Source organism: Pteropus medius, unplaced genomic scaffold (genome assembly GCF_902729225.1).
Source record: "Pteropus medius unplaced genomic scaffold, Ma_sr-lr_union100, whole genome shotgun sequence".
NCBI lineage: Eukaryota > Metazoa > Chordata > Mammalia > Chiroptera > Pteropodidae > Pteropus > Pteropus medius.
Window position 1 is genome coordinate 18368111 of NW_024340692.1, and position 26270 is coordinate 18394380.

Genomic DNA, 26270 nt, shown 5'->3' on the forward strand with positions numbered 1-26270 from the left:
TCAAATTACTTTAGATGTTAAATTAAAAATTTATAACTGAAATCAACAAATTAATTCATTTCAAGGAATTGGGGGGAAAAAAAGAGCCAAAAAATATAAATAATCAATATAGTAAAATCTCCCCCTTTACCAAAAAGAAAGAAAAAAAAAAGCTTGTAATCGACCTTTTTCCTCTGGACAAAATTGCACAGGAAGCCCCTAATCCTTGTTGATTCCTAATCTTGTTTATATATCATCTATCCACTTGGATCCTCACTTAGCCTGGCTGGCGTATGTTTTCAATATAAAACTGCAACAAAGGAAAGCTATAATTACCAAATCCCTTCCTTTCAGCTATTAAAAAAGGTGATTTACAGAAATTCAAGACACTAAAACAAAAGGGATTTTCCAGTGCTTGCAGAGTGCAGCTTCCAGGAAGATGTTGGGATAAAAATGCTTTCTTGTGGCTAAGACCCTGGGCCTGGAATCCAAATGAATTATATGCTTCAGAGCCAGGTAGTGTTGCTTATCCAGTCTTCATGTTCAGGAAGAAATCACAAATTTATAACCTTCCTGAAGATGATCAGGAAGGACTCCATTCAAACACAAGTACTTGTACCCCGTAGATGGTACTGACTCTATTATCCAGTGAATGCTTATCCAGTCTGTGTATTCTCCAGATTTGTAACTTTCTCTAGACAGATGGCATCAGCCTTGTATGTAGGTGAAGTATGCAGGAGGGCAAAATTGCTTTAAAAACCAACCAACCATATCAGATAAGCAAAACTTCCAGCAAGACATTTACTCTTAATATTGTAGACATTGTGAGCAGATATTAAAATAGCATTGTTGCCTGAGAGAGAATTTGTTTCAAACATGAGGACCAATCTGATTTTGAATTAATTTAGCAAGGGCTAAGGATACTGAGGATTGAACACAGAACATGAGAGCACTGATGGGGAGTGAAAGGTGTAAAGAGTTCTGGGAATGTGGTCTTGTCCAGTATAACAAGGCTGGACAAGTATTAATAGTCCTATTTTATATATAAAGAAAGCTGAGGACCAGAAGTAGTAAACTGCTCCAAGTAACACCACTGGTAAAGAGCCTTAACTGGCATCAAACCTAGCTAGGTTCATGACCAAAACATCTACCATCCCTATAGTAACAAATTTTATCAGGCATTTACTTCACTCTGTCTCAAAGCCACTAACTTCTCACTAAGAAGCTATTTTCCTTAGAAGATTGTTCACTCACATGCACATTTTAGAAGCAGGCAACAAGTTTTGGGGTGGTCTTTCTTTCCTCTGTCAAAACTTCTCCTCTCATCCACATTAAGAGGCTAATGATGCTCCCAGCCTCCTGAGATTTGTATGTAGTTCCCATTCTCCCACATCAGAAACCTATCTGAACTAAGCTTTCGTCCCTCAGGAACTGGGTGTTTATGATCAATAGAAGCTAGTGAGAAAAGATGGAAGATAAACCTGCCAGAGCCTCCTCTTTCCTGGCAAGGACCAATTTCATTGTCCCCCAAGGAAACCCAGCCACCTCCCACCTTTACCCTGAAGTTCATCTTTTAAAAAAAAAGGCTTTTATTTACCAAGCAAACTGCTTGTATGAATAAATGACTCCACTATAAAAAAAAAATCTGCAATTCCAATCAGTGCTTTGATAAATGTGAGATAACTACAGTGGATACAGTTCTATCCACGAGCAAAAAAAAAAACCAAAAAACAAAAAACAAAAAAACCCTGTTTTTGTTAGTCAGCACAGCCTGATTCTGGCTATAAGTATATATTTCCTTAAACTTCTTAAAATAATAAAAAGAACTTACAGAAACAAAGGATGGCTGGGATTTCATTGTAGGAATAACTGTAACTAACGGAATCATTCTAACAGTGAGAATCTCAGACACAGTGGAGGATTTTACCACTTACCACGCGCTCCAGATCTTTGCCCCGATAACAGCTACATACTGTGCTGTGCATCAGAGCTGCCCCACGTTAGTCACTACAAATTCTGGGGAAGACAGTGTAGATAAAGCCATCAGGGTTAAAAAATCTCAAGATTTGTTCAGATGCATTCACTATCGAAGGAAAAGAGGGAGAAAAACAACAGAGGCTCCCTATATCTTATGGGATTCTCAAACCAAGTTCCTAAGAAACACCTGGGGAACTTGTCATAAAATAATATTCCCAGCTTCAACTTCCAGAGATGACAATTCTTCATTCTGAGCTGAGGCTTGGGATTCTGCATTTTCATGAAGCATGTTGGGTGATTCTGATGCAAGTTTTTTCCTTAACTTTCTGTTTTAAAATTTTCTCAAACCTTAGGAAAGTTCCAAGAATAGTACAATAAACATTACTATATCCTTGATTGAGATTAAGGGTCAGCAAACTTTTTCAGTAAAGGAACACAGTAAATATTTTCGACTTTGTAGGCCACATAGTTTCTGTGGCAACGATTCAAATCTGCCATTGCAATATGTAAGCCAGTCAACATGTGAGCAAATGAGTGTGGCTCTCTTCCAATGAGACTTTATTTATGGACATAATTTCACATCATAAATTACTCTTCTTTTGACTTTTTCCGATGTGTCAAAGATATAAAAACCATTCTCAGCTCAAAATTGGCACAAAACCAGTCAAGAGGACAGTTTTGGCCTATACAGTCAGTTTGCAATCCCTCATGAATCAATGGTGATTGTAAAGTCTAACCTTTTCTGAGGAAGAGCTTCAAATTTATTACTTTTCATATCCAGACTAATCATATTGTCCATCGTAGGAAATTTTAAAAAGCAAATCTATGAAGTTGTTTTCTGACTCACTCTTTGCTGTATTTCCAGATAAAACATTTTCACAGCTTGCCATGGCTGATATTTTTGGATAACCTGTGGGGGACAGTTCTTCATTTAGAAATCTTCAGTTTGGTCAATTCTCTAATTTTATCACATAAAAAAGTGTGAGTGTCCTTCCCCACAACCCCAGGGCCTAATTAGCATCCTCCCCCTCCCCCCACGCCACTTCTCTCTCATATTAAAGTGAGGGCAAAAATTTCTTCCACCCCAATGACTCTAATGATCCAGCAAGATATGAACAGTGTTTTGTTATTTATGAGTGAAGGACTGGGTTTGCCTTTAATTTTCTCCTCCCCCTCTTTTGCTGAAAATTAGCTCCAACCCAGACTGTCTGCTCACATTTTTAGGAGACTGGGTTATTACCAAGTCAGACTAACAGCAATGACACAAATCTGTTACCCAATTACTTTCATCCAGTCCTCATCTCTAGGGGACTTTCTCTTATTAAACATGGTTTCATAAGTATCTAAAAGCTAAACAAGAATTTTGGAGGATAAACTCTAACTCTGCATCATGAAATCAACAAACATTGTCACAATGGAACCTAAGTACTTAACTACTAAGACCAAATGCAAAAATAGCTCTTTAATTAAGTAAGTGCATTCCTGGCTTTTGAAATGCCTTTCAACTGGACTTACCCACACATTACCTCATCACTTAAGGAATGAACACCTAGTTATCTGAAGCATTCAAGCCTCTGCCCATCACCTCCTTGCCCACCCCTCCTCCAAACAAGGCAATCCATTTAATGGCATAAGGGTGTTTGCTCTCTTCTGATGAAGCTAGAGAACAGAGGAGTCATAAATACTCCTTCTCTTCTGTGTCTAAACATCAGCTTAGCGGCTGCTTTGGAGTCATCTTCTATGAGACTGCATCTGCCTTTCATCTCCGCAGAAGCACTCTCTTCCAACTTCTGAAGATGATATATGGCATGCTGGCTCAGGTGGAGGGGCAGGAATCTCGCAGCAAAGACTTAAAACTTGAGTCACTGACATATGAGAAGCCCCTCTGTTTATCATCAGGGGACTGATTTGTGAATGGCCACATTTCTGGAGTTCAACCAACTGCCTCGCCTGATGGAAAATGCTGACAAACTTAGAAATCACCTTCGAATATATTTTCTCAGTAAATAAAACAGATTGCTATCTCCCAATTGCCTGAATTGTGTGTTAGCTTAGATGATCAATTTAACAATGAGACAATTAAGGATTAAAAATTGTATTAAAAAGTTCTGTTAAGACAATAGTGAAATGCATTGTTTAGGGCTGGGAGTTCTGTAAATAATACAGGAATTGCAAATAAAAATAATAGATAAACATCATTTTGTGTTTGTCACAAAAAAATTATAGACTGAAGTTAAACAGTGGGCCTATTATATTAGTGCAGTGGGTTCCTAAACCTGGCTATATACAAGAATCATCCGGAGAGCTTTAAAAAAATTCCAGTGCCCAGGCTGCACCCCACAACAATTAAACTCAAATGCAGGGGATGAGGATGGGGCCAAGGCCTCCCTATTTTTTAAAGCACCCAAGTGATCCCAATGTGCAGCCAAGGTTGAGAACCTCTGAGAATAGGGTCCCTACCATTTTGAAGCTTAGTCTTAAAAAATCCACTTCTTGGACCGTTTCCCTTCCTCATTTCTGCCAATAACTTCTTTACAGTTGGAGTATGGAAATTAAAAATGATAGAATGATTGACTGTTTGCTAGATACATAGTCACACACATTTATAAAAACACAGGCACACATATTTTTATTTAACTTAGGCCCTGATAATTAGCATATAAATCAGAAAAACTGAGTGCTTTGAAATGATTACACATCCTCTCCAAATCTTTAAAGAGCCAAACTCTAATAAACACACATAAAAAAAAATATTTAAGTCATAAACACACATACAGACTTTAATCACCTTCAGGAACCATGATCCAATAATATATTTAATAGGTAAGATCTCATTCATCAATATACAAAAAATAACAAACATCATCATCAACAAAAAACCCTAAACTTTGATTAAGATGTGTGCCCTTAGGAAGAGCACGTACAGTTAGAAAAGTTTATCGGTAGTACTTTGAGGTAGCATATTTTGTAAAGGAACAGAAGTCACAGAGCTGCTCTGCAGTTTCTCCTGGACACAAGAGACAGGCCATCAGCTGTAGCTCCTGGTAGAGGAAAGTGAATTTGTATTCATTGCCAGAGTCAGCCTGAATGCACTTCCTACTATCTCGCTGCGGCCATCCCTCCACTACACTTCATGAATTGTGGGTTTACAAAAAGGTAAAGAAAGGCATTTTGATGCTTCTTTATTCTTTCCGTGGTGATAACCTGGGCCAGGAGCCAATCTCCTTCCGCCACTTGCAGTCCTCATTGGCAGGAGATGCATGCACCCAGTGAAAGGGAATAGGGTGTCACGGCACCATTTTTTAATTGTCTCTAACAATTTAATTAAGAACGACTCCTCTAAGGCTATAAAGATGTTCGTTTCTGAATGTTCCTTCTATGATCTGGCCCTTAAAAGACTCCCTTTTTTCTCCCCCTGAATTAAAATATTTTGGGGTATCATTAAGCTTTCTGCAATTTTCTTGGCAGGATGTTGAGCAGAAAAGTTTTTTAAAAAAATCTATAAGCAAAAACAACAAAAAACTCAGGTGCAGGAGCAACTCTAAGAACAGACTTCCTTTGTGCAAGTTGAAATGACTTGAGTTTACGGTTCAGGAAAACGGCCTGCTTCTTTTTCAAAAAAAAAAAAGTAAATATTCAGCTCAGCTCTGCATGTTAAACACCAATATACAGATACAGTCAAAACAGGTTAAGGATTAAAGCTGCAAAAATGGTCCCAACAACCTCAGACCTTGGTGCAGGTCAAATTTTTGCCCAATGGTTACAGATTAAAGGGATGTCTAATCCCTAAAGCCCTTTTGTCCCAATGTACTTCCTGTTGGAAAGCTGAACCCTTAAAAGGAATCAATATACAAATGAATAAAAATAGCACATGTCCAGGCAAAAGAAAGGGCATGAGCTGGGCCTGAGTTGCCACTTTAAACTCTATCATTCGGTAGCATTAAAAAACTCTCAAAGGCTGCCCAGAACCAGGGCTCAAGGCATCAATGAACGTGCCAGCCACCCAAGGTACTGCTAACCTCAAGTCAACGACACAAATGAGTATTAGACTTCAAGTATCCAAGATGCTCCGAGAGCTGGTCCTCTCAAGGACTCAGGCTGACTCTCAGAAGCCCCCACCTGACCCCACTGCACGACATCCTATAATATAAAAGGTGAAGCACTGTTTATGGTCACTACAAAACACTGAGGTGGAAAGTGAGGAATAAGAGAACTGCCCTCTAAATATACCAGCCTAACAAATACAAATAAATTCTTTAACATTTGTACAACTAGAAGGTGCATGAGCTGGTATTCAAGCTATCGCTTTAAACTCTTTTCTCTCTTTCTGTATCAAACAGGAAAATGGTTCCGTTGGGTTAACAGTGTCATTTAAAAATGCCATAAATTAAATAAGTTAGTTCACATTTTTTCCCCCCAGCACTTAAGTTACAGTTAGTCTCTAATGTGCTTTTGAAGTTTGCTTGAATAGCTCCAGGTCTCTTCTACGGACAGTGCCAGCTCTGTGACAAGCATATTCCTCCAGCTGCAAAGGTATAAACTGTTCCAGCAGCCCAAGGCCCTGTCCAGCAGGACTGGTCAATAGCTTAGTCCATGATGGTTTAGAGTTTCCGCTGAATCCCAAAAATATGGTACTCCCTGAAAAAAAAAACAAACCCAGAAAGTTCAATTTGGACATCTACCAGTTCTAGGCAAGGTAATGTCGGAGGTAAGCAAAACAAAGACAGCTATAAAACAAAACAAAACAAAAAACTACACTTCCTTACGTTAGCAAATGAACTCTTAACCACCCACCTCGTTCTTCAAATAACAAACCACATCCCAACACACTTCCTCTAACACTGTCTCCTTATTTAGAATTTATCTTCATGAGACCTACTCTAGAAAAACAAGCTCATAAAAATGGTCCGGTAGCTACATTCTGCCATAAAAATGCATGTGTTGCTGGCCTTGTAAGAATTTCTTAGAAGAATACAAATACAAACCTTTGTTATAAAGATGAGCTGGTTTGGCTAATCCCAGAGGTACTAATGAATCTGAAATATTCAAATGCTTTATTTCTCCTCTTGTGCTCAACAAAACGACAGATCTGTATGTAAAAATTAGAAAATCATAGCAAATTTCAATCATTTAGCATGTATTTATTGGTTTCCTTTCTGAACTGAATACAGTATAGAAATACTAAATAAGCACAGAACTCAAACAAAACCAAAAGAACCCAAGTGTCGTCTAATCCTTGCTGTTACAAGTTCTCATTTCCCTTCCCCACTTCGAACTTATGTTGCTATTACAAGGGGGTCTCCATAAGTAGGGAAAACAAATGTCATTTAGGACAGCTGACCTAGTAGTTGGCTTTGGGACACAGCTCTTTCATGGAATGAAGTATTATAACAGGGGAGGTTGGTTTTGTATGTTTTCAGATGTTCTATGTTTCTATTTATGAAATAAATAAATAAACATCAACTCTAAATAGAAAATAAAATCTGTTTCCCCGTGGTTTGGTTTAAATTTTCATCTTTATTATGCAGCACATCAATATATATACTCAGATCTGTTTGTGGATTCTCTCTCCTCTGCCAGTACTATGCTGGCTTAATAAGTATGGCTTCATGGTTTATTTTACTATCTGACAAAATAGGTCCCTTGTATTATTGTGATTACTTAAAAATTGTATTTTATTATTCTCCCACATTTATTCTTCCGGATGAACTTCAGTGTCATCTGTGAAGTACAACAGAAAAGTAACCTATTGGGACACTGATGGAAATGTATTAAATTTGTTTTAATTTAGGTGAAGTGACATCTTTCCAACATTAATTTTTCCATCCAGAAATAGGAAGAGTCTCTCCTTTTATTCAACTCTTCTATATATCCTTTCATTTTATTTTCTTAATACAGGTCTTGACATTTCTTATTAAAATTCTTAAGTTTTAGATTGGTGTGTGTGAATTTTTGTTGAATTCTTTCTAAAGCACTGATGACTCAATTCAGATTCAGACCGGAGGTCTGACCATAGTAACCCTGTAGGCCTGACCTTCCTCAATGGGTCACAACAACACAGGCTCATCCCATGAGATCACTTACAGGTCTCCCTCACCCCCAACATCCTCACACGTGCCCAGTGTCCCTAGAAGTCGTCAGCTGCCCCTTAACTTCCTAACACTTCGTTAAATACAACATATAAACAGAATAGTATTCCTAAGTGTACACCACATTAGATTTTTGCAAATTAAACGTAGTTGTGTAACCAGCACCCAGACCAAGAAACAGCACTACAAGTATCTCAAAAGCCTTTTTTGCAGCCTCTTCCTAGAAACAAACTAGTGACTTTTTAATGAGTTGGTTTTTACTTATAAATCTATAGGGTATCTGCAAGAAATATTTGTGGTGAGCTTTATGCCCTGGACTGTTTTAGGTGGAGTAAGAGCATATCTTTTCAACATTAGGAAAAATCCTAAAATCCTTAAAAAAGACTGAGGCCTTGGAAAAGAATTCCCTACAAGTGTCTTAAACCAGAAGATAGAACTATTCGTATATACTGAATATGACATTCAAATAATCCAATGACTTTATGGGACTTATTGAGATCTGGGTCTATAATGTGTAAAGAACATAAGTGATCAGATCGACTGATTATGGTTCAAAAGGTAGATGGGTCTTTAACCCCTGGGAAGTGTATGTCCTTCCCTTAGCGACCTCATTCAACGATGTCCGAAGCCAAAGGAGCAGAAAAGAGTCTGAATTCATCTCCTTGCCCCCAGGCAGGGTCTGACCAACATAAAAAAAAGAGATTTCTCTCCTGTGCACCTTTCTTCAGAGACTAACAAAGAAAAACTAATTAGTCTAGGGCTCTTAAAAGAGAGACCACACACTCATTCACTTAAAAATCAATTTACTCCTTCTTAGTCACTTCCAAGTGACCCAGGTGATGACTTCATATACCATAGTCATAGCACAAAACTGCCTGAGGGTCAATCAATCAGTGGGACCGATGGCTACAAAGGTAAAAATGTCTATAAAATTGCTTTAAAATGGTAATGAGCTTTCTGAGAGAGTTGAGTACAATGTAGAGCAACTTAATACTAAAAAGTAGGATAGTAATGTTCCAAAATGGAGCTTTTCTCCTTCTTAGAGCCTTCCCACCATTTCCAAACTCTTCTAGCTTCCAAGTTCTCACTGTTGGCAAGCAGAGGTTTACACTGATATGCAGCTTAGAGCACGCAGGCATCAATCTGAGATGGGGAAGAAATGAAAACCGTTCAAGAGTCCTAAATGTCCACGGAGTACAAGGGCCGGTAAACAAACCAAGCTTAGAGTGAACCAGGTGTAACTTTTAACATGGCTTGCTCCTCTGCAGAGCGAGTTTCACCTACCTTGGCGGGATGCCTGTTCTTAAATACTCATCCATGAGACTGACTTCAGCGAGGGGAAAAAACCTGTTTTTGGTCAACTGGAAGGGAACACTGCAGGCATCCACAACAAGGAGAAGGACACCTGCACTTCGGAAGGTAAAGTCAGTGCCATTGACCTGAGAACACAAAAATGTCTTGAGCTGTCATCGTTTCACTATTCCAGGATAATGAACCTTTCTAGCACCTCTCCTCTGCCTTCTAAGCCCACGAATCACATTATACCCAGGATTCAAATTGTATACCCGTTTACTTTTTCTGCCAGTATTTGAAACTGTGCTGTGCTCTTACAGACTTTGCCTCAAGTGCACTTTACTGACTGGCTAAGATGTTCTGAGCATGGCATGGCAGCCTGCACTTGGCTGAGCAGGGTGACTCTCTGCACCTTCATTCTTACACACACACTCTCCCATCACGGTCAAAGCTTTGTAACTTAGCAATCAGGTGGCGGCCTCTTCTCCATATTGCAGCTCAGCACACTTATTGTCACAATGCTTGAGAAAAAATATAATTTAAATACACATTAGAATTTAGGTTTGGAACATCAGAGGAGCCAGATTGCTTCATCTCCTTTGTTCCATGTATAGCTGTTCTTTAAAATCAAAATGGAAAAGTGGTAATTTTACTAGGATGTAAGCCACAACGTATTACTACTATATTAAGGTACAAGTATATTACTCTACCATATAATTCCCAGTCGGCCTCTTTAAATTAATGGTTTGAAACCTTTTCAAGAAAAAAGAATGCCAGACATATCCAAATATCATTAATTCCTCAGCCAAAAAGAAAGAAAAAAAACTTATTAGACTGACAAATGATTCAACACTAATGTAAGCCATAGGCACTGTTTCTGGTTAAAATGTGTAAAATTATAAACTACACTAAAAGCTAACAAAAGAGAAATACTGTCACCACTACACTTGCCCTTGCTAGAGGAAATTATATTTAAATTTTATTTCTAATCACTACTAATCTCCCAGGAATCAAAATGGCCTTTTAGCTGTGTTTAAATTGCTCTAATCCAGAGGATGATTCTGGAAATGCTTGGAGTACAGTGCCATTTTATATTTGGAAAGATTGGAAGTAATTCTCTTATTATTAAAAATCCAAATACTTAATATTGAGATGCATTTGAGAAAAAATATAAAATGATCCTCAACACACTCAAACTGTCCTCTTGAAAAGTACCCCTCCCTCAAAAATCCTATGGCTTAAAGGGAACACAAAACTTCCCTTAAAAAATAAATAAAATAATGCCATGTCCTAACAAAGACTCTTCAAGTAATGCATGTGAAAAGTGTTGGAAGTAAATATGACAAAACACTGTGTTCTATGACATTTCTAGGATCCCAGGCACTGGTACAGCAATAGGGTTAAACAATGTCTTCTAACTCTGGTGCACAGCCTGCTCGAGATGTTTTAGACAAAATAATATCTTCCTTAATTATCTAGTGAGCACACAGCACAGGAAATATAGTCAATAATATCGTAATAACATTGTACAGTGACAGATAGTTATTAGATACACCATGGTGATCACATCATAAGGTGTATCACTATGTAGAATCATTATGTTGTATACATGAAACAATGCAATATTACATGTCAATTATATTTCAATTACAATTTTTTTTTTTATCTAGTGCATGGGTTTTAGCAGTGAGCAGCCAACACTTGCTTCTCTTATACAAGTGACTGCCACCAGATACCAAGCTAGCAGGCTGGGGTCAGCTTCTTTATGCAGCTGACTGCATGAAGATGTTCAGTTAACAAATCTCATGTCAATAAAATTACCTCATAAACATACTACAAAATGAACGATTGCTAACATAGGGCAATAGGTATAAATATATACTTGAGAAATCTTTGAGTTACATTTAAGTAGGGATAGTCTATTTATTCTTAAGGTTTTTTTTGTTTGTTTGTTTTTTGTTTTTTTTTTTAACATGAGACCTATCCTCTTAACAAACTTTGAGTGCACAATAATACATTACTAGTGACTACAGAGACCATGTTGTACAGCGGATATCGAGAGCTTATGCATCTTACTCAATTGAACTTCATGCCTGTTGATTAATAACTCCCCATTTCACAACCCCATCCTTAAGTGAGGATATTCTTAATGCAGAGTTGCTAAAAAGTCAGATTTACGTCTTGGAGATGGAAGGTGATGATGGCTGTACAACGTGAATGTACCGCATACCACTGAACTGTACACTTAAAAATAGATGAGATGGTGAATTTTGTGACAAAAAAAAAAAAATGGGAAAGAAAGAATGGGTAAGATTTCATTTTTTCCATGTTTATGTGGATTTGTGATTGTGCTGCCCACCACTTTCAAAACAAAACAAAACAAAACCCTGTGCTCCTAAACAGACTATGTGAGACTGGGCCCAGGCCCTGGCTGGAAATAGTTGAGTGGCTAGATACCTGTTACCCAAAGAACTCTTTATATGGTGATACTCAGGTCAACCTGATTTTGGACAGGCCACATGCCAAGAGCTGGTTACCACTGGCTAGTTTGGCTCTTAGCCTAAATTCTAGGATTGACACTGAGGCTCAGGCCTATATTTCTATTAACCCACCTAAACTAGCACTTTGTATCTTTTTCTTCATCCAGAAAAGTGGGAGCCAGGCAACTCCCAAATAAAAGGCCAGGGAAAAATTTTAAACCTTAAATTTTTAAACAATCAACTTGGCAGCACTTCTAAGTTTCAAAAACCAAAGTTAAGCATAGTTTACTATATTTTGACTACGTGTGGCAATTATTTTTTTAACCAAAGATGCCTTTTCTCTTATTGAAATAAAAATCTGGGTTATCTGTAACACTATTAATAAAGTAAAAATAATGTGAATAAATTTTAACATTTATCTGAAAGTAATCAATAAACAGTCTACTGAGGAAAAAAATGTTTTAGTATATTACCTAATTTATTTAAAAATGCAAATGTTTAGGAGGTATTTATACCTCTATTGCTTGCTACCAATAACCAAAATGTGATTACAAACAAGTGACTGTTGCCAGAGATGATTCATGTCACCAGGATGAAATGTAAAAGTGAGCAGCTGAGGCAGTACACATGCCAGATGGTACTTACAGAGATGACAGACAGGTCTCCACGCTTAGTCTCTGCTTTACTGGGTGACTGGAATTGCACGGGGAGGTAGCTTTTATGAGGATCACTAGTAAACACCACCTAAAAAGGGAAGAAGTGACATATTTATGTCAACTGCATCTTCCTCCAAAAGAGTGCCTCAAAATAAACTCAATTATATCAAACCCAGTAGGTTTTTTTTTTTCCTGAATATTTTGCACATTTTTCATGACCTGGAATTCCATTTTTGATATAGGATTAACACAAGAAGTGTGTTTCTCATTTCTCCTTTTCTAGAACAATCCCACTTTCAAATAATTGCAATCTTGTTAAAATCAATTCTACAAAAGACTAAATGGTTTATATTTAGGTCTTTGTAAATATTTTATGCAAAAACAGTCACAACTCTTTTTAAAGGTTTTATAGACCAGTTATTGAGTCAGTATTCAGTCACTCCAAGACTGAGAAAAGAAATATAGAGGACAAGGAGTACCCTTTTAAAACCTTTTTAGTAGGCTTGTGTTCGCCAAGTCTAAATTCCTCTACCTGACCTATCAAATGTCCCCTAAATCAAGCCATGCCTGATATATAGGCCCCTTTGTCCCATAACATTCAACAGACAGGTCAGCTCCCACAAGTGCTTTACCTCCTTCCTTAACATTCTACCTTTACAGATGCTGTTCTCTCCCCAAAATGCCCTTCTCTGTTTCCTTCTACTCCTCCAAATCACTCCCAGTCTCCTAATCCCCTCTCCTACCTCCTCCCTAAAGGCTCTCTTCTCATTCACAAGCACTCTCCACTCTCAAACAATGTAGCACTTCAAGTGTATGTCCTTAAAAATGGATGTCAACAATTTCATTGCAAGAGCAAGTAAATCATGATCCTAAGCATTCCAAAGCTGGACTTTCCTTTTAAGTCTCAGGTTTGGAGTGAAAAATTCATGTGAATTTTACTACTAAAATGTATGTGTTGGTTTTTGATATTCAAAACCAAATTTCTCCACAAATTTCTAAGTATAAAAGTGATGGTCCCAGATGCTTCAAATTCTTTGCAACTACACAAAGTATTCAATACATTTTTAAAAAATAAATTCAAATCAACGCTTCAAGTGCAAAGAATAAGGAATGCTAAACTCTAATGCATGGACCCATTTAACAAGATAGGCCTACAATACGTCCAGTGATGATTAAATTATTTTTATAAAGTATAATATTTATTCTAATTTTTATTATAAATCATATAAAATCTTTCCAGTAATAAAGGACTTTCTTAAATTCGGCTTGAGAATTATGCTGGAGAATTTAGTTCCCTACAAAGATTATTTTTAAATGTTACTTTTAACTGCCAAAACTACATTGAACAGGTAAGGACACATACAAACTTCATGTGAATGTTTTTTTGTTTGTCTTTTGTTTTAGTTGAATTGGAGAATAGAGGTAGCACAGGAATATGAGACCGAAACTGTGACAGTGAGTTGCATGATGATGCTTATCATAGATAGATCATAATAAGAAATATAAATCCATCTTCTTCTCCCTGTTCTACTGCCACCAATGGGCAGAAACAAATGAGAAAAATTAGAAACAAAGAATTTATACAGCGGAAGAATTTTTGTTTTCCAAAATCACTTAGAATAATAAGATTTAGAGGTTTCCTCCATATTAATAGGCAGTATGAATTTCTGTGGCAACTCTTCAAAAAAAATCCTCTAGCCCAGTGAAACTCAAATGTAGACGTTTATCAGAGTCACCTGCAGGCTTGTTAAAGCACAGACTGCTGGGCCTACCCCCAGTATTCGATTCAGCAGGACTAGGGTGGGGCCAAGAACTCCAATTTCTCATTAATTCCTAGATGATGCTGTTGCTGCTGGTCTGGAGATCACATTTTGAGAAGTTTCCCTTAACCCATATTTGTTTGTGGAAAGATTAACTATTAATCAGGGCAGTATAAATTAACTCTACACTTCTTTTTCACTTAGAATTGATCTAACTTCCTTCGGAAATCCAGGCCTAATTTTAGCCCATATTTTGGATTTACTTTCCTTGCCATGTTTTTTCAAGATCCAGAAGGAGACCATCTAATATAAGAATATGTCAGGAGAAGCATTTCACTTCTAGCCAAAGTCAGTTTGTACTTTTAATTATAGGTAAATGTAATAGCACATGCTTTAAAATTAAGAGTGGCTTTCCGCCTTAAAAAAAAAAAAGAAACAATTTCCATATGAGTTGCATTTTCAGAAGAGAAATTTCACACTGCCAATAAAACAAAGTATTTTTCTACAGCACTGACATGTAAATCCAGTAGCAATATTGCAACAGAATCACATCTTGAGAAAGAAAAGATGACAATCAATTAATCCAGTCATCCAGGGTAAACTAATGTATCGCAGGGAGAAGGTATTTTTATTTCACTTTGGACTAGTCTGCTTCTTATAAGCATCACATTCTAGAATGGGCAAAAATTCAGGAGGAACTTTGCAATATTTATAAATTGGCAACACAGATGTTTCAAAGAAAAATGCATCTATTGCAAAGAAACCTTTTGATATTTTCTCAGATCACAGCCTACTTTTTCTTTCCCATTTACCTGACGGGTTCCACAGCCTTGACAGAGTCCTGTGAGCATGGCTGGCATACGCTTGAGGGTTGATGGCTTTCTGTAATACTGGGGATATGCTTTGGCCATGCAGTTACTGATGTCTTTTGAGTCTGTCATTGCCTGGATTTTGACTCGTTCGCATCCCTGAGATGAACAGTAACTGTGGCCATCCCTGTGGCCTTGGGCTTTGAGATACAAAAACAGCAACCTGCACAAAACAGAAACCAATCTATTGGGTGTTTGACTCTCAAAAACTTACAAAAATTCCTCAAACAACTCATGGCTAAAAGGGATATTGCTCCAATAAAGTAACTTTTCCTTAAAAGGAAAATAAATTACAAAGCTAATAAAGCTGTTTCCCTTCTATCCTCCTTAGGGTCTTAGGATAAATGCAATACTCCTCTAGAAAATATTTTGATAATCTGATTCAGTCATTCTAGAAGATAACAAAGTTGATTTCTGGTTTGAATTAGTTCAGTAGGTGATTTGAGAGGACAGAATTTGGCTTGGCTCAAATATTTCTTGGAAAACTTTATACTTGTGTTCAGTTTAGAATTCAGTAAATTAATGTGTTTTATTCTCTTTTTTTTTTTTGGCTTATAAATCATTTTGGTTTAACATGCAAAAAATAATAAAAACAGCAACTGTGATTTGTTTGGCTAAGACCAAAATATGGTCTCAAATCAATTCCTGTGATGTTTACTAAGAGCAGATGAGCCTGGGGTCCTTCTGTCTATACTTTGGCCAAAATCAAATGAAATGAACAGTCTCACTGATTCTGAATTATTCTCCTACTGCCAAGATGAATGAAAAAGTAACTTCCAGGCAGCAGTCCAACGTCTGTCAGCAGACCTCGTCCTTCTAAACCCAAGGAAGTCAAGATTCTAAAGGACTTGATCAAATGTAGTTGATTATTGAAGATCAAGAATTCACATTTTAATATGAGGTCAATGAACAATACAAAGTAGCAATTGTGAGGTAAAAATCAGCCACTGTCCCAGCGCCCAATAATTTTAACAATATATACATAAGGAATATCATGAACCTGATTAGTCATGGGCCTTTTGATATAGAATTAAAATCATCAAAGTTAATAGAATTAAAAAGAACTAGAGCCTCAAAGGCCAAGGATTCTAGAAATACCCAGATGATGAAACATTTCCCATGTTTTTACACATTTAATCATTAATTTGTGATCACTAGACCATCCTTACAAATTTGGGTGTTTCATTTATTTTTGTGAAAAATCAACTGGAAATGTGGAATTTTGTCATCTATAGCAGGGGTCCCCAAACTCTGGGCCACGGACCTGTAGCCTGTTAGGAACCGGGCCAGGCTGCACAGCAGGTGAGTGGCAGGAGAGTGAGCGAAGCTTCATCTGTATTTGCAGCTGCTCCCCAGCACTAGCATCACCGCCTCAGCTACACCTCAGATCGTCAGGCATTAAATTATCATAGGAGTAATGGCCCCCAGGGCAAAAAAGTTTAGAGACTGCTGATCTATAAAGTAAAAATCCAAGTAGTTGTTTAAGTCTAATTAGAAATTGAAAATCAAAGACAACCATGACAAGAAAAGATTTAGGGTGATTAATTATACTAGCTGCTGGAGGGCAAATAAGTTGCATCTTATTCAAAAGCTAACAAGGCACTTGATTGAACTCCAATCTTATTTCTCTAATCAAACTTGCCACCGTCTCCCCATTCTGAACATTTGTCTTTCCCCAAACATGCCATGCCACGTTCTTCCATGCCTCCATGCAACTTATCCACACTATTCTTGGGACACCTTACCCATCTCTATTTCCATCTTCTCCTACTCATTCCTCAAGAGTTCACCCCAGTGTCACCCTCTTGGGATGTTACTGGTTACCCTAAGCTGATAGTCTCAGTTACCTCAAAAGGGATACTGCATATCTCACTACAGAACTTTAAGCATTTAAACCTTTCACTCTCTCATTACCTGCTTTCCAAGCTCACATCCTTCAATGGACTGTGAATTCACAAGAAAAACATATCTTATTTACATTAGTGTCTTATGGTACCTAGAAACTTGCATATGGTAGGCATATCAGTTTAAGGAATGGCCACTGAAGAAGCATGCTACTTGATGGAAGAATACAGGAGATCAAGCCTACCATAATACAAAGGCTGAGAGACTGTAACTGGATAAGAGCAGACAAAGCCAACAGGACCCCAGCTGAACAGGATTAGAATTAAAAAGTAGAAAGATGCAGCCTAGAGAAAGTTGAAATCAAATATGTCACGGTTATACAGTGATTTTTAAAAACTCAAGGTCAACTTGAGAGATAGCATTAAAAAGAAAAATAAGCTTTCCTTGAAATATGAACTATATCATATGTAAACAATCATCCTATGTGTTATTATGGGGGAAAAAAATCAGTTTTAATTTTCAATTGGGCCTACTGGGATTTTTGACAAGGATAATTTCTCTCTCTAAATTGCCTTAATAGGCATACGGGAAACATCCTCACTCAATTCCTACTGCCAACCATAATTATGAGTCATTCTAGTTCTCCTCTAAGCCTCTAATAGTGATGAGCAGAGAATTACCCACATCAGCTGCTTTTCTAAAGGGCCGTCACATCATAGTCTATTCTTTGTTAGGCTCAAGAACTAGTAATTTCATCATTAAAGAAAAATAGCAATAATTCTCATTCATTGGTTGCACTGAATTACCCTGTGCCAGAGTCAAAATAGAATTTCCTCTCAGACTGCTTCCTCTGCAACTCTTCCAGTGAATTCACAGGCTCATACTCTTCCATTTTGGATAACGAACCATTATGCCGCTGTAAAAAGCTAAAGGCAATCTGAAAATTTGTGTTTGGTGGATAGCAGAGGCCAACTCGAATCCAGTCATTCCTATAAAGAAGAAAAAATTAAAAATGAATTCATATGCGAGCCAATATATTTTGAGCATTACAACATATGTAAAGTTTAGCCATGATTTTCTCCTCGGATGTCTGCTGTACACCGAACTACCCAACAGTGGAAGTCCTGAGCCCTAACATACTAATAAATCACCTAACTTTAAGTGTTACCCACATTTCTCCTATCATATTTTTAACAATAATATGGCTTGCAACAACTTCTTGGTTTCAACCAGACTTCCGGGAATGTGAATAGAATTGGAAAAAACGCACTTAGATACTACAAGTAGATAATAAAATTAAGTAACAAGGTGGAAGAAACACGAATAGACTGATGGTGAAAGGAGACACTGGTACAATCTTTCCAAATGATGTTTTTTGTTCATAAACATATTGTTATCTTTTATTATTACATTAATATGAATACCTAGTGTTAAAATTTCTAGATATAAAGGTACGTGTAATTTTAAAGCTTTTAATGCATACTGCCAAATTGCCATAGTGTTTTTTCTTACCTGAAGTCTTTTGATATAAAATTAATATTTTTTAAAACCATTAAAAATATTTCCCCCTTTTTATAATTTGCTTTGGGGGGGGGAGGCATTTTTTTATTGTGGTAAAATATACGTAATATAAAATTTATCATTTAAGCTATTTTAACTCTTCACGGGTATTAAGTACATTCACAAGGTTATGCAAGCAGCACCACTATCCATTTCCAGAACTTTTTAATCATTCAAAAGATTTTTAAACAATATATAACAAGGCCTTAAAATTATTCACACAGGTTTCACTCAGTAATCCCACTAAAGAATTATTAGAAATGCAGGCCAAATATGTTCTCTGCAGTATCATTTACAATAGCAAGTGGAGGTGGGGAAGAATACCTAAATGTTCATGAGGGAAAGAAATAGTTAAATAAATTTTGATACATCTCTTTTCTCAGAAAACCCTTGAGGGTGGAAAGAGAGAACAGTATAAATGTTTGTAATACCTCACTCTGATTAGAAGAATTATTATAGGTTATTTCAATTTTATGTTTTTCTGTATTTTTCTTATTTTGTTTAATAAGTACAGCTTTTAAAACTTCTAAAGTGTTATTTTTAGAAGTGGCACTATGACAAAATCTATGACCTTTCTGTAATTATATTCAATTTGGAAAATAAGACTGTCCATCTCTTCCTCTTGCCTCCACCCATGATGTAATTAATTTTTATAAACTTTTAGCTAATTAAACAAGGAAAGTTTGACTGAACTTCAAGTCCATCTGGATTTTTGAAACATCTGAGTTCAGCCCCTTTTCACTTGAAAATGTTTTTACCTGCTCAGTATTTGTCAAAAGTTATGGGTGATACTTACAGAACTCTACGTACCATTTGGTTGCAATACCTCGCCTCAAATCCATAACCTGCCTGATATAAGTTTTTGTATTACTGATCATTCTTTGATATTTCTCCACAGTCCTCTTTGATTATCGTTTGTCTCTTTCACTGATTTCTCTGCAGCTCACTGATGGGAGTAATTATAACCGACTGGCTTTTAGAAAGCTTACGCCGGCTACAACATGAACTAAGGATTGGAAGTGGGAAGACCAATAGGACCCAGAAATGATAATGGCCTGAACTCAGCCACAAACAATGAGAATGGAAAGTGGAGAGAGATGAACAATATTAAAGAGACAGAACCAACAAGGTTTGGTCACTCATGGGATGGGGAGATGAGGGAGGAGGAAGAGTTAAGGATGAGTCCTGGAATGTTTGGCTTGTTTGATCAGTAGGCAGAGGTGTGATTCTCCGGCAAAGACAGAGAAGCAGCAGCAAGTATTAGGAAAATAGTAATGGTTCCATTTAGAGCATGTGCCAGAGACCTCACATCTTAGAATACGAGCATCTACCATGATGTTCATGATCCCTGGAAGTGACATACTTAGAAATGGCTTTCTGCATGCTCTATGCCCACCTGTGTTAATTTCAATTTTGTGTTTTACACAAGTTCTGACATGTCAGAGCTTTATGACCAGTCTGGTAATTAGGCTATTTCAATTTTGCAGGTACACATCTGAGTAGTTTCATGGGGTCCCATGGGTTAACCATCACACATATACAGATAGAACTCTGCCTTTCAAGAGTCCCATCCCTCCTTTTGTTTCATCTCCTGTCACTTCCCCTAACACACCCTATGCTCCCATCACACATCCATCAGTCCCTTCCTAACTCCATTGCTTTTATAACTTGAGAGATCACTTAGTGTCTCTTTCTCAGCTCTGCCTGGCCCATCTCTCTTAGGCAGAAATTAATTGCTCTATCCTTTGTCCACTAAAAAATAGTACTGGTTTATTGATTTATTTGAGGTTTTTTTCTACTTGTATACTGTGAGCTCCTGAGGGCAAGTACTTTTCTCACTCATCATTACATCCACTGGCACAAAGTAAACACTTGAATAAATTAATGTAAAATAGAGCCTTTGACTGAAAGTTATATTATTAGGACAGCTGAGAAATCAAGGGTAGAAAGATGCTTTCAGGCAGGAGTGGCAAACACCTGATATTCATGCCACAACTCTTATACCTCTTGCTCATAGCAGACATTTGTAATCAATCTTACCACTCTCTAATGTCAAGTCTAAACTTGTCCTCAAAAATCTTTTTATTTGCCAGGTAACCAAGTGTTCAGTTGGAACACCAGATAAAACTTCTTCCCATTCCAGCTAAGGGGAATTAAAGTATTGAGCAGATTATATTAAAATTTATTGTTAAATGGCTTTCTGTATACAATACCTTGACCACAGACAAACAGAAATTTGCTTTTAAAAGGAAAAGATTCAATTTGTATATTCTCTTAATTCCACCCACATAAAATATACAGCCTCCCCACAAGAAGAGCAAAGTACATGAAATCGGCATTTTTTACTTGCTACAAAGGAGATGTGTTGTTATTTTTTCCCACTAAATTCCTACTTGCTCGACTATTTGAAATACAGTAATGGAAACATACTTGTTGAAGTTTATGAGGTACAGAAAAACAGACTTTGGTGCCGGCCCATTCCAGTGGACGGTGTAGCCCTTCTCCAGCATGATCACAGGCTGGTACTGCGAAAAGGTCGTCTTCTGGGTAATGCCCCGAAGCACCATCGGGTAGAATGGGTACTCATCTCGTGCGATGGTCACGGTCAGGTTCTGAGTGCCCCACGCCTGCACATAGACCTACAAAAAAGAAATTAAGAATTGAAGGGAAGAGCATGAAAACTTAAAAGCTAACCAAACATTTCTAGCACAAAACCAAGTGTCTCTCTACTTTCAAAAGAGAGATTCTGTGACCTGTGCCAGACTGAGTAGTAGCCAACTTCATCCTAAGCCACCCTTACAGTGAAGCCTGCTTTAAACTGAAATGGTAAAAACAGACCGACCACACGCTCTGCTAGCCAAGATCATCATCATCGCTTCCACCACAACGGGCCAGCTTATTCATCAGAATATGTGGCCTGTCAAAGAAACCCCTCAATTTAAAGAATACACATACAAGAAATTAGAAAATTAATGTGAAAACTGATACCCTCCACTCAAATATGAGAGACTTTCCTCTAAAACAAGAGATGGAAAATGTAAATATCTCAGAGTTTTGGCTTTCAATTTTCCATGACCTACATCAGCCCAAGAAGTCATTTTTCACCTCTTCAAAAAAAGGGGGTTAGAAAGCACTCTGCGAAACTGGAAAAACATATCAAACTGAGACAAATTTAAAAGTCCTGACTTTTTTCCAGTGGCACTTGAGCCCCCTGCTGTGCCAAAATAAAACCTCCCCTAATGTATCCTCCAAAGAACAAATCTCAAAACAATTTCCTAAAACAAATGAGTATCCTATAGCCGATTTCCCAGAAGTATTCAAACATTTCCAGAATACTGCGTTGAATCCACATTTCTCTATTTTTCTCTTTTGGTCATTTCTACAGTTCTGTCTGTATTGATTCCCCAATTACATATCCTTTGAGCCAGAAAACCTTCTTAACGCTCATTCACATCTGACTACTTCAATATAATACTCTTCTCTACTGACATCACTTAAAGATTTAAAATAAAGACATAGAAAAAATATATTTTGAGACTATTATCTTCATTTAAATATATATTTAATAAATACTTCACTATATTTTGCATATGTATTATTTGTGTTTACATTTATGTAATTATAGTTTATATAATAGTTTATATAAGCATAGGTTAAATACAACGTATAATAGAATATATGTGTGTGTGTGTATGTATGTATGTATGTATGTATGAATGTATGTATGTATATATGTCTTACCTTCTCCCAAATCCAAGAAAGATTTGAGGTGGCACATGTAACCTTAATTCTCCTTATGTTACCACCTTTCTTCCTGAGCACCTTATCCCTTGGGCCAGCAAAGATCAGACATTCCATTAAAATAAATGTACAAATAGCTAAATAATGTTTTTTCTGTCTTGAGATCCAGCTGCTTCTACCTTTTGCTTAAAAACGCATTGTATCATACATTACCCAAGTAACAACAAATGGCTGCAGATCTGGGCTTCTAGCCCAAATTCCAAATTCTCTGGAGAAAATTTCCGACCTGTGGTCCTACCATTCCCAGAGCCTCCTGGGAAGTATTAGATGACTTGTTTCTTTCTTCATCTTCAAATAAAAATAAGATTACCACCATCCTGGTTTGTAAGATAGAAGGATCGGGTTTCATAGTCTCAAATACAGTAGAAACCACAGAGTTTACACACTCCTTTATAATAATTCAAAAATATAAAGTTTCATTAGTGAGCACATACGACTTTCAAGATAGACACACAATCATACCACCTTTGAATACACATGACTAGCAAGAAAGTTAGCTAAAACTACAGCTACAAAAGAATTAAACCTTTTTCTTTTTGTTTTAATTCTAGAATTTCTACAGCTTCCTAAGTATTGATGTATCAACTTAATTTTAGGGAGTGATTCTAATTAAGAATAAAAAAAATGGAAAAAAGAAATTGCATTTTAAACCACATTCTTTTCTTTTTTTACTATAGTTAATTCTCCATTCATTTCTTGTCCTCCCACTTAGGCAAGTATAGTAACTTAGGCAAGCATAGTTTTGTATTTTTTGTTTTTTTTCCCCATCATGAGAATGAGAAATCTCACAACAAAAAAGCTAATACTTCATTAAAATTAACCAGAAAAGCTCCCCAGTCCTTATCCCTCGTAAGCCCTTTGTCTTGCTTATAGATAAGAATCATTTTAAAGTTTATTTTATTTAATTTAAAAATATCATTCTTTAGCAGTCTTGATTCAAAATCAGAAGAGCAATGAAGAATTCTGCTCCAAGAAGCTTCTACTACAGAAGGCTTTGGTGGTATAAACCACATACGACTCAGGAGGCCCAAGAAGTTGAAAAGCAGGAGCAGAGGAACACACCCTTGAGGGGCAAAGTAGCCAGAGCTCTGAAAAGGGACTTCATCAAAGACTGGTCCTTCCCCAGGAAGAAAACACCCAACAAATAAGAGCATTGAGCAGCAAGCCAACAAGGAAGGCTTCTTTCCTGAAAGCCTGTGGGACTATCAGAGTCTAATATCCCTTGGAAGATTCTTTGTTCTTCCCCTAATCCTTCTCTCCATGCTCTAATTATCCTTTTCCTTTATTCTTTTATCTCCCTTGATGTCTATTATTAGAGCCTATGATTTAGTTGACTAAAATATGGTAATAAAATTCTGCTCCCTTCAAAATTCTGGGCAACTGGTACCCCCACCTGCAATCTCTCCATCTACCCAAATATCACTATCAAAATCATTATTGCAACTTAGAGCTCTGCCCTCATATAATACTAATTGCAGCAAGCACTTCACTATGTTGCCAAGCCATAGGCTAAATGCTTTACATGTAGTCATACATTCTATCTTCACAACCAGCCTTGTTTGTAGGAGAGGATCTAGAATTATCCTCTTTGTGCACAGCACAGAGTAGTTAATTAACTTGCCCAACTCATGTTTAAGGAAATAACAAAGGCAAGATTCAAATCTAGACAGCCTGGCTCCGACATCTGTGCCCTTAACATACTATCTCTCAAATGAGTCCATCCTCATATACTAGGCATCCAGTTAATAAATGCACACTAGCTTAATGCTTCCAAAGAAGTGTTTCCCAATCTACATCATCCCCTTCACAATTTCATAGACATTATATCAAAATATAATCTGAAGAATTTCCCTTGGATTCCTTCCTTGTCCACTCATTTCCAATTCCCAGCTTTGCCTCTGGGAACACCTATCTCACTTTCCATGTGACAGATATTCTGCCCCAAAAGTTAGACTTCCATATTTAGTAGAGCTAATGACCCTGAAATCAAAGAATAAATCTCCCTCTCTGCAGGCGTAGCTATAGTATGGCAAGAAAACTTGGCCTAAGACTCAAGAAATATGGGTTCTCACACCAACCATATTCCAATATTTAACCAAGGATAAATCATCTCACCCCTCTTGTTCTCAAGTTTCTATTTGTTAAGTTGGTTTGGAGTGGGGACGCTTTAAATAAAATTCTCTGAGTCCACGGTTCCTAATGAATATTTGTCCTTTTTTTTTTTCTTCTAAAGAAACTCATGCTTTGGAAAGTATCGATCATCCTGAAGAGCTGAATAGTGCTTCTCACAGAAGCAGTGCTGTCAGGAGCTGGTAAGTAATCAGGCCTCATAATGCACTGGCCATAGTTACCTGGGCATAGTTCCCACTGCAAACCACTGCATTCCATCTCGTAACATTTACACAGCTTGGATGGCGGATCAGGTAATTGTCAATTCTTCCCACATAAGCATCCTTGTATCCTGTCACAGAGCCATCAATGTCATGGAATATGGAATTCTTATCACCATCCAGCTCACAATCTTCGAACCAGGGGCCACGTTTTCCAAAGAAGACATTCAGAGAGACCTGACAGCAATGGAAAACAAGGACACCACAAAATGAGGGCTCTTGCCATCTTAGCATGCTCTGCAAATATCCAGCTGCGTATCCATTACAACTGCTTTATGGTTAAAGTAGTTCTGCGTCACAGTTCATAGCTGTCAACTATGGCACCCAGTCACTCAAAGTTTTCAATTAATTATGACATGCTTGTGGGGAGAAAATCCTTGAAGCCTTGTGGAATTCAAGAAGCAAATGTTAAACTTTATCTTTCGTGTTTCCCCTTTTTCCTACTTAAAAACTATTACTTGCTCTCCAGACAAAACTATCTGTGGAAAGAGAAATTAGAACAGTGTGGAAAAATTCACTAAGCAGTCATAGTTTGTTAAAAAGTGTAAACTTTACACTTAAGATCTGTGCATTTCTATGCATGCAGATTATACCTCAATTGAACAAAAACCTGTAAGTTCTAGCTAGAAGTTTTACTTCGTTCCAAATGTTTTAGTTCCTTGTTCTTATGACTCTCCCAATCAAAAAATAAGTACAGTTCCAAACTGAAACAGAGTCAAAAGGTTGCCTTCATGTGGTTGGATGACCACTGAATTTACTAGAATCTTCTGAAAAGTATATGTCACTTTCTCTCTCCTGAACACAAACCAAGCTCAGCTCAGTAATTTTCATGTCAGTTAAGAGTTCATTTGAAGCCTTTATTGAACACATAGCACACAGCTGCATAGCAGGCTACAGGTGACATGTTTTATAGTCTTTAGCTGCTTCTTATTAGTAGTAAAGTAATAATGTTATTCTAACCATGCAGATACACCTCTAAAATGCTTTTATGAACTCGTCACCCTGGGATGTTTTAAAATCAACTGAACATCTAAATGGTAAGCAACCCAATGGAAAATCATTGATGTTTGGGACAAGTGGCTCTAGGTTCTTAGTTCTAGGCTTTCCCCTCTTTATCCCTTGTACCTCCCATGGTTCTATCTATGAGAAATTTAGGGCATATTTTCCATTTTTAAGGTAGAAGAAATTTGGCAAATTGCTCCCTTTACGAACTATTCCCACAGCCTCACTACCAATGGGAACTCTAGGCTGATGAACCACTGGACATAACTGCAGATTCTCTTAAGGCTGTTGGAACTCTAGAATTCTACAACAAATACCACATCTAACAAACTGATTTTCAGTATGACCATGTCAGTGGTCAGTAAACTGTAAATATGGAGAGGTCCACATGGGCAATAAGCAAACCTCCCTACTAGAGAACTGATCCAAACTCACTCTATTTATGTTAGAAGCTATCTTGTAATGTAGCCTTGCCTCTTCCCTTGGAGTCATGAAAGAGAACCAGCCAACTAAATCAACATCCCAATCTGTACCTGTGCCTCTGTTCCAAACCTCGGCTATTCTAGAAA

General features: G+C 37.2%; 1 protein-coding gene across 2 annotated transcripts in view; it reads right to left on the reverse strand.

Moving 5' to 3' along the window:
- Window positions 1-4558: 4558 nt before the first annotated feature.
- CEMIP2 (cell migration inducing hyaluronidase 2) overlaps window positions 4559-26270 on the reverse strand; it is a 68904-nt gene continuing 47192 nt past the window's right edge. Inside the window, exons 17-24 of one of the 2 annotated variants that reach the window (XM_039840147.1) lie at window positions 24661-24876; window positions 20939-21147; window positions 17755-17937; window positions 15047-15266; window positions 12464-12562; window positions 9330-9484; window positions 6942-7045; window positions 4559-6594 (exon numbers count right to left, since the gene is read on the reverse strand). In XM_039840147.1, coding sequence (XP_039696081.1) covers window positions 6398-6594; window positions 6942-7045; window positions 9330-9484; window positions 12464-12562; window positions 15047-15266; window positions 17755-17937; window positions 20939-21147; window positions 24661-24876 — 1383 coding nt within the window. In that variant the 3' untranslated portion in view covers window positions 4559-6397. The remainder of the gene's footprint in view (window positions 6595-6941; window positions 7046-9329; window positions 9485-12463; window positions 12563-15046; window positions 15267-17754; window positions 17938-20938; window positions 21148-24660; window positions 24877-26270) is intronic. The other variant, XM_039840076.1, reaches the window with a different exon arrangement.